General features: G+C 47.3%; 1 protein-coding gene across 3 annotated transcripts in view; it reads left to right on the top strand.

Annotated features, from left to right (window-relative positions):
- Positions 1-10,000, top strand: part of rnf220b (ring finger protein 220b) — a 42,346-nt gene that overhangs the window by 20,308 nt on the left and 12,038 nt on the right. For all 3 annotated transcript variants that reach the window (XR_014119980.1, XM_035522080.2, XM_035522079.2), the window contains exons 3-5: positions 8,203-8,329; positions 9,770-9,815; positions 9,946-10,000. The exon at positions 9,946-10,000 is cut by the window's right edge and continues 38 nt beyond it. Coding sequence is in view for 2 of the 3 variants with exons in the window: in XM_035522080.2 (XP_035377973.1) it covers positions 8,203-8,329; positions 9,770-9,815; positions 9,946-10,000 (228 nt within the window). In the remaining variant the exon portion in view is untranslated. The remainder of the gene's footprint in view (positions 1-8,202; positions 8,330-9,769; positions 9,816-9,945) is intronic.

Here is a 10,000-nt window from a genome sequence, read left to right as displayed (position 1 = left end):
TAACTCTATCTGATGACTTCTCAGGTCTCAGAGAGACAGTAAAGAGGGCAGTAGTCATGTGGCTAGCACAGGGAGTTATTTACAGAGGAGTTTACAACATGCCATGGTTTACACTGTGACGTAAATATGGCAGTGAGGTCATTGTGCAGGACGTGTGACATGTAGTGGAATGAACACACATGTTAAATGCTTGTCATGCTGTGATGCATCTGGTGTGAGTGTGCAGTTACACACAGCCCAGAACATCACACTCCAGAAGCCATTTTGACATTGTTGACTTACTCAGGTTATTTCTCTGAGACTTTAGCTTGCAACATCACTGATTACATTCTCTTTCCCTCCCTCCCTGTCTCTCTCTCTCTCTCTCTCTGTCGGTCTCTCTATCTCCCTATCTCTCTATTTAGCCATCATATCTATATTTCTATCTATTTCTCCCTGTCTCTTACTCCCTGAGTTGGTACCCTCACTGACATTTGAACCAGGTACAGTGGCTGAAGCATTCGATGAGACGTTGCAATTCCAGCGATTCACATGTAGTTTAGTCAGTGCAAAAGATGCCTGTGTGTAAATCAGAGGAGTAGACAGTGAACTGGTGGACTGAGGACATCTTGGTGAGAAATTTCATCTCTCCTCTTCAGCAACTAATCAGCCTGAAGCCAGCAGCAGGGGAGCAGGGAACTCGTGGGTTGGTAAGACCGATGACTGACGATCATTAGGCCACGTGGTAGTTTGTGTCTGACTGCTGCATAATGACAGTGGTTACACTAAATCAGTGAAGTGTGTCAGTAAACCATGTTTACATTACCTTGCATCTGTTTCATTAGCATTTTCTGCAGTAATGTCACGAGAGCCATGAAGATTTCGTGTAGTCACTGCTTTGGTTATTGTATTACGAGATTGTAATGAATTGTAAACTCCATCCTTTTTTATTGTTCGGTTCTAGTCAGGATAACTCCCTTAAAGTTAAGGATGGAAAGTAAAAACCTGTTTGCTGTTTCTGCTGTTAAACCTTGCTGACGTTTGGCCCTGATACACTGGCTTCTAACTTCTTCAGTCTCACTGTGAATGTGGCACTGTGAAAACCCATTAAACTAGTGCTAGTCATTAAGAGCCTTGTAGCCTCATTTAAAATTGTTTACATGACCCCATATTAAGACTGAATTTGATCATTTGTGCAATTTTGCTTAACAATGCTGATGCCAAAATACTGGCAGACTCCTTTGTTTTCTCCTGCATCGATGATGGCAGCTCCCCTCATAATGGACTCCCTGCTAAAACCCTAAACTGGCTTCAGTTCATTTGAAACTCAGCAATCCTCACTGTTACCAAGAACTGTCTACATCACACACTTCCTTCTTCAACTTCCTTCACCACTTACCAATATCTTTCTTTATCGGGATTATACGTTTACTGACTTCCAAAGCCGTACATGGCCTTAACCCCTCATTCCGAGCCTTGACACCATCATTTTGAGCCTTGACCCATCATTCCGAGTCTTGAACCGTCATTCCGAGTCTTGGCCTGCCATACCGAGTCTTTACCCATCATTCTAAGTCTTGAACTGTCATTCCAAGTCTTGGCCTACCATACTGAGTCTTTACCTGTCATTCCGAGCCTTGACCCGTCATTCCGAGCCTTGACCCGTCATTTCGCGCCTTGACCCCTCATTCCGAGCCTTCACCCGCCATTCCGAGCCTTGACCCGTCAATCCGAGCTCCTTCATCCTTACTCTGCCTTCCATTGACACCTTGTGACTGCTGAGCTCTCACTCCCTTTAAAGTTTAAACTTTAAACTCAACTTTTCATAATATAAAGCGTCCTTTGGTTTTCTGAAAGGCATGATATAAATAGGACTTTATTATTATTATTATTATTATTATTATTATTATTATTATTATTATTATTATTATTATTATTATTATATCTGCACTAATTTCTGTAGTTGTACTGTAGCTAAAATCACAATTGCATTTGTAATAGTGAATAGCTAGGCATAGTTAGACATAAGTAATCTAGCTATAGCTAGCTTTACACAGCTGGACAGTAACTGATTGAGAAATATGAGGCTTAAGTAGCTTTAGCTAAGCTATACATAACTAGACATGGCAACACTGCTAACAACCTTGCAGTATCGCTTCATTCAGTCACGTCAGTGAGGCTGGTCAGTGACTGATGGATAGACCTGCACAGTGAGTCATGGACAGTTCTGGACAATGGGTACTGGATAGTGGCTATAGGTTAGTGCTGGACAGTGAGTGCCTTATAGTGCTGGATAGTGATTGTAGGTTATTGCTGGACAGTGAGTACTGGTCAGTGATTGATGGACAGTGCTGGACAGTGATTGATGGATGGTGCTGGACAGTGATTCCTGGATAGTGCTGGACAGTGATTGATGGATGATGCTGGACAGTGATTGATGTGTGGTGCTGGACAGTTATTGTTAGACAGTGCTGGACAGTGATTGATGGATGGTGCCTGACAGTGATTGATGGATGGTGCTGGTCAGTGATTGATGGATGGTGCTGGACAGTGATTCCTGCATAGTGCTTGACAGTGATTGATGGATGGTGCTGGTCAGTGATTGATGTGTGGTGCTGGACAGTTATTTTTAGACAGTGCTGGACAGTGATTGATGGACAGTGCTGGACAGTGATTGATGGATGGTGCTGGACAGTGATTCCTGCATAGTGCTGGACAGTGATTGATGGATGGTGCTGGACAGTGATTGATGGATGGTGCTGGTCAGTGATTGATGGATAGTGCTGGACAGTGATTGATGGATGGTGCTGGACAGTGATTGATGGATAGTGCTGGACAGTGATTCATGGAAAGTGGTGGACAGTGATTGAGGGATGGTGCTGGACAGTGATTGATGGACGGTGCTGGACAGTGATTGATGGATGGTGCTGGTCAGTGATTGATGGATGGTGCTGGACAGTGATTCCTGCATAGTGCTGGACAGTGATTGATGGATGGTGCTGGACAGTGATTGATGGATAGTGCTGGACAGTGATTGATGGACGGTGCTGGACAGTGATTGATGGATAGTGCTGGACAGTGATTCATGGAAAGTGGTGGACAGTGATTGAGGGATGGTGCTGAACAGTGATTGATGGCTAGTGCTGGACAGTGATTGATGGATGATGCTGGACAGTGATTGATGGATGGTGTTGGGCGGTGGCTGTACTCTGATCCTACATGCTGTCATTAACATTATTAGGATATGAAAAAGAAGACTCTGATTTAAACTGAACCCCAGTTAACCATACTGACTCATTACTGTTGATTAGGCTACAAATACAGCAATTGTCTCAGACTCTAGTCCAGCTGTCCTTGGTTCCTGCTGGACCAACCTGGATTTACAGGTTTCTCCAGAGCTCTTTTCCCTGTGATGAGTGTTGTAGTTTTATCAGGCACCTGTGTGGACACCTATCCTTCATCTTTATGAGGACATTTATTGCTGAGGGATATGAGAGCAACCCTGATCATGGATCAGGGTTTGTATTATAGTGCCAGGCTCTTGAGGAGCACAGCTGTGCACGGTTTTGTCTAGGGGGAGACATTTATCTCAAATTCATCTTTTACATTACGGGACTTTGTAACTGATTTTGTGCTTTAAGGTCAGAGGTCCTGATGTGTCTGTCTCTTACCACATGGGTTCCATATGCCTGGCTCTGTGGATCCGATCACTCATTAAATAGGCACTAAAGGCACACTAGATATTGATTGGATGGTCATACCATTAGGGTGGGGCTCAAAAAAGAAGGTGCCCATTGGTTCATCAGAGAGAATATATTTGAAGTGCTTTTGCCATCAATCAAACCTCCTGATCAGTAGTTTGAAATGTGCAGATGAACATTCTAGTTCTTGGTGCTGTGTGCACTAGGATTACCTGGCGTAACATGATTGGTCTCCCTAGTTCCCGTTCACTAATGTCCTTAATCACGGTACATATTACAGAACGATCATTAGCGTTTATTGTAGAGGAGACTTCTGGAAGTGGCCCTGCTGGAGGTATGTGGCTGTTAGCAGCCATCACTGATGGCTTGAGCGTTGCAAGTTGATTAAAGAAAGAAAGAATAAAAACTTACCTTTGAAAATGAAGGAAACGACTTTCCACAGCAGATGTGTTACTACATCGCCTGTTATGTTGTCCATTAAAAAGTCTCTCAATGCCTCATTATGTTCTCCAATAAAACCCAGCTCAGTGAGACCCGGTGTATCCCCCCACCCACTGGTACTCGCCCTCACTTCAGAAAGCATATTTAAGAACCGATGAAATCCCCCTGTATAAAATAAAACATTTGATGTCTTAAATATGAACCAGACGGTGTTGTGGCCAGAGGAGTGGGGTGCGTCCTGTGGCAGGTGTGGAGTGGGCCAATTCGCTTTTATAACTGCTCAGAGAACTTCCAAACCTACACACACACACACACACACACACACACACACACACACACACACACACACACACACACACCGCTGCTGTCCGCTTGCCCTCAGATAACCCACAGGTAGTGCCCATTACGATAGCACGGAGAGGCAAATTCATGGCCCAGGCTGAAGAGACTGGTTGAGCGCTTGATCTGATACCCCGCCAAACCCGGATCTACGTCAGCCTCTTAAATGAGCTCACACCCTCTGTGATGATGGAGGCTTGGCTCAGGTCTGTCAGCAAACCCATGAAGCTTGGTTCGGAGGAAGGGGGCGGGGTCAGAATCAAACGGCGATGTGGATGAGCCGCCTCCGATTGATTGATCGATTTATTTATTTATTTATTTTTCCCGCCAGCACCACTGCATCACTGTTTTCCATTATGACATCGTGACAGAATCCCTCTCCTGCTCGGGCCCGTGTCATGTGACCGCCACCCCTCCCATCTGCGTGTCACGGGGAGATACAAGCCTGGAGCACTGTCCTCTTTTGGCTTCTGACATATTGTTGGAATGCGACAGAACGTCCGGATGAGATGTGGCATTCTGAAAAGGTCAGCTGACGGCCGTCTTGGAGTCAGTCTGTCGCCGTGACGATGGCAGCTGTCATATGGATGCAGGCATGTGCAGTCATCCTGATGTGCGGGGGGTGGGGGAGAGATGGTGTGTGTGCTGTCACATGGCATTAGGGTGTGACTGGGTGCGCGGTGCCTTCCAGCGCGTCCTGTAAACTTCCACTGATGTTGGGATTAGCAGAGTGTGACGAGTCGTGGCGTAACAGCATGGGACTGGTTAACTGCATTTTAGATCAGTGCAGATATTACAGCGAAGAGGAAGAGATACTATTAAAATGGTTTTGGCAGCCTTTCTACACCCAGGTGTTTAGTGTGTGTGTGTGTGTGTGTGTGTGTGTGTGTGTGTGTGTGTGTGTGTGTGTGTGTGTGTGTGTGGGAGAGAGAGAGAGAGAGAGAGAGAGAGAGACTGTTGGACGTTGTTCTTTAGCCTTCTGTTTAAAATGAACATGCAAACAAAAGCTAAAATTGATGCTATTATAATGAAATGTATGATTTTCAGTATGGAGGCGGGTCTATAGAAGTCTGGTCCTTCTCAACGCTCTGAAGAAGGTTACGGTATTATTAGTAAAACCTCACTGTCTGTGTTCATGCGACCTTAGTCACTTAGAACAGGTGAGACAGAACTACAGGTGAGACAGAACTGTGTTCACTTAGAATGGGGACTACAGATGAGACAGAACTATCTATGTTCATTTTGAATGGGGACTACAGGTGAGACAGAACTGTCTGTGTTCATTTTGGTGAGACAGGCATTGTAACGTACCCAACTGAAAAGGCTGTTTCAAAGCCACTCTTTAATGAAAACCTCGCAATAATTCAGTGAGGTTGGCCAACTTCATGTATAAGCCTTAGCCAGGAAGGAAAATGTGTGTGAGATGAACCATGCGAGGAACGTCTGGCTAACAGTTACACGCCTGCCCCCTACACGCCTACACGCCTGCATCCTACACCCTACACGCCTACACGCCTGCATCCTACACCCTACACGCCTACACGCCTGCATCCTACACCCTACACGCCTACACGCCTGCATCCTACACCCTACACGCCTGCATCCTACACCCTACACGCCTACACGCCTGCATCCTACACCCTACACGCCTACACGCCTGCATCCTACACCCTACACACCTACACGCCTGCATCCTACACCCTACACGCCTACACGCCTGCATCCTACACCCTACACGCCTACACGCCTGCACCCTACACGCCTACACGCCTACACGCCTGCATCCTACACCCTACACGCCTACACGCCTGCATCCTACACCCTACACGCCTACACGCCTGCATCCTACACCCTACACGCCTACACGCCTGCATCCTACACCCTACACACCTACACGCCTGCATCCTACACCCTACACGCCTACACGCCTGCATCCTACACCCTACACGCCTACACGCCTGCATCCTACACCCTACACGCCTACACGCCTGCACCCTACACGCCTGCACGCCTGCATCCTACACGCCTGCATCCTACATGCCTGCACCCTACACGTCTGCACCCTACACACCTACACGCCTGCATCCTACACGCCTGCATCCTACACGCCTGCACCCTACACGCCTGCATCCTACACGCCTGCACCCTACACGCCTACAGGCCTGCATCCTACACGCCTGCACCCTACACGCCTGCATCCTACACGCCTGCACCCTACACGCCTACACGCCTGCATCCTACACGCCTACACGCCTGCACGCCTGCACCCTACACGCCTGCATCCTACACGCCTGCACGCCTGCACCCTACACGCCTGCATCCTACACGCCTGCACGCCTGCACCCTACACGCCTGCATCCTACACGCCTCCACCCTACACGCCTGCATCCTACACGCCTGCACCCTACACGCCTGCACCCTACACGCCTGCATCCTACACGCCTACACGCCTGCACGCCTGCACCCTACACGCCTGCATCCTACAAGCCTACACGCCTGTACGCCTGCATCCTACACGCCTGCACGCCTGCACCCTACACGCCTGCATCCTACATGCCTGCCCCCTACACGCCTGCACTGTACACACCTGAACACACTTGAACCCTATAGGACGCTGCAGGTTTTGTCCACCATAGTTGCATTTTGGCAACTGATGAGCTGTATTTTGGAATCCAAACAATAATTCAAGACTCCACTGGAGAATTGCTGTCTAGAGTAGTTCAGGGACCCTGTTTGCCCTGGGAACTGGTTTTCTTTTTTACATAACAGCCTGTGCAGATTTCAGAAGACACTACTGATGCTTTAAGGAGAGATATAGGTGGGGACAAGCATGCAGACAGGAACTGACGCCCTGTGTTTCCTGTCACACCACTTCCTGCAATGCCGTTGACATTTGGCTAATAGATTTCTCCAATCTGTCAGTCCCTACGGCCGGGAGGCCATGACTGATGTGACTCCTCCCCCTCCTGTTTAACGCTGCCTCTACATGCTGATGTGACTCCTCCCCCTTCTCTTTAACTCAACCTGTACATGCTGATGTGACTCCTCCCCCTCCTCTTTAACCCTACCTCTACATGCTGATGTGACTCCTCCCCCTCCTCTTTAACCCTACCTGTACATGCTGATGTGACTCCTCCCCCTCCTCTTTAACCCTACTTGTGCATGCTGATGTGACTCCTCCCCCTCCTCTTTAACCCTACCTGTACATGCTGATGTGACTGAGGTTTATTTGTTGTTTATTTTTATTAATGTAATCAATTCACCATTAACAGCAGAAAACAATCACGTTGTAGAACTGCACTGAATTATTTTCTACCTAAAAATCTAAAAATCTAAATACCTAAAGTATATCTCAGACTAGATTTCCATAAGTCACAAGAATTTTTGGTGATTTGTGGGTGAGGTTGTCTGTCACTTTCATTGGAGAAATTTGTTATTTCTAAAGAATCTGAAAGCCTGACTTATCAATACACAACAGTGCTATTATTAAACAATATCCTCCATGTGGAGTTTAGGGTCAACCATGATATACCTGATGCAGCGAATAACATCCCAATACATGAGCCAATGATGGAATCTGACTTTAATTGGAATTAAACTGTAGGCAGGTGTATTCCTTGGAGTGGGTGGGTCCATCTCTGGGAGTGGGCGGACGCATTTCTTGAAGTGGGCAGGGACACCTCTGCGAACAGGAACAGAAAACAATTTGTAATCACCTCTGCCCTCCTCTCCTGTCCTGTAGGTAAACTGAAGGGTGTGTGTGATACCCAGACTCCGGTCTGTCCTGTGTGTCAGGACCTTCTGCGCCCAAGTGAGCTACAGGAGCACATGGAACACGAAATGGAGCGGCTTACACAGCTACACCTGAGGTAAACAACACACACACACACACACACACACACACACACACACACGGTCTGATGCAGGCACACACATTGTCTCATGCACACACACTGCCTGATGCGCACACACACACACACACACACACACACACTCACACACTGTCTGATGCACACACACACACACACACACACTGTCTGATGCACACACACACACACACAATGTCTGTTGCACACACACACACACACACACACACACACACACACACTGCCTGATGCACGCACACACACACACACACACACACACACATATACATATATACAAACACAGTCTGACACACACACACACATTGTAAGTCCTATTCAGAGGCATAAGAAAGGGTGGTCACGCTCAGTCCAGACAGTGACTCAGGGAAAGAGAAGCCCAGAGTTTGAGTGACATCACTAGTGCAAAATGTTACATTTAGTCATAACTAACGCGAACTGAATCAAACTGAACAGAGATTAAAGGGGCACATAGAGAGTTAAGTCCAGCACTAATACATCAAGCAGCAGATGACCTTCATCTGAGACAATGGCTTTTACAACATATGGATTACACACACCCACCGGCATGCTCCGCCTCTTCGCACCCATTGGCCAAGCCCTTCCTCCGACACATTAAAAGCTTCCAGGTCATTAGGGCGTATCCAACAGCAGCCTGGGGGCCAGCTGTGGCACGTCTGCTTGTGTTCATTCGTCTCTCCATCAGTCTCTAAGCTCGCTGAGCGCAGCCGTCGCTCTCTCTCACACACACACACACACACTCACACACTCCACCGCTCAGAGCGCTTCTCGTGAAAACCACAGCGAGCTAATAATGCACAATCACACCAGGCTGCCCTCAGCATCAGACAAGGAGGGTTGGCAGAGGAGAGGCTCAGCGCCCATGAAGGATCTGTCCAATAAAGAAATTACAGCTCTAATCTGCTTAGTGACAGAACTTTGGACAGTAATTGTGTCAAATTGTAATCGGCCCAAGGGTGTTTTAAAGCTACTGCGCAGTACAGATACAGAACGGAGACAGCTCTGACTCTGTGTGTGTGTGTGTGTGTGTGTGTGAGAGAGAGAGAGAGAGAGAGAGAGAGAGAGAGAATGATGCCAACAATGAGAAAGGTCTAAGAAGAATACAATTCTGCCTGATATCAGATCATTTATAAATTCTCTGAGAAGAACCTTCATATGTAATTTTATATGTTGTGAGTTCCATGATAGATGCAGTAGTGTCATCTGGTCACCTTCCATAATGACTACAAGTCCAGGTCTAGAACAGACAGATCATTCTAGAATTTAACACAAATCCTCCTGAATTATTATATTGGAGCTCTTTGCTCAACTGTCCTTCAGATGAACACCTGCTTCCATAGCATGTTTGTTTATTGTTGGGAAGTCACTGTGCGGCCCATTTAAAACTGCCTCTCTCCCTTACAGTCAGAGTCCCTCCCAGACGCAGTGTGCCCCAGCAGGGCTGCCAAAGGTAAGTTCTCCAGGAGCGGCTAACTTCACAGACACACACACACACACACACACACACACACACACACACACACACACACACACACACACCTTTTCTTCTCATCTCCTCTTCTGCTCTCTCTCATCCCCAGTCTGTGTTCTCTCTTCACATCAAGCGAGAAGGCGGATCGTGCGGGTCATCGCCCC

The sequence above is a fragment of the Electrophorus electricus genome, chromosome 25 (assembly GCF_041902795.1).
Source record: "Electrophorus electricus isolate QZ-2024a chromosome 25, ASM4190279v1, whole genome shotgun sequence".
NCBI classification, from domain to species: domain Eukaryota; kingdom Metazoa; phylum Chordata; class Actinopteri; order Gymnotiformes; family Gymnotidae; genus Electrophorus; species Electrophorus electricus.
Note: the sequence above shows the minus strand (reverse complement) of the source record. Positions and strands in the feature narration are given on the sequence as shown.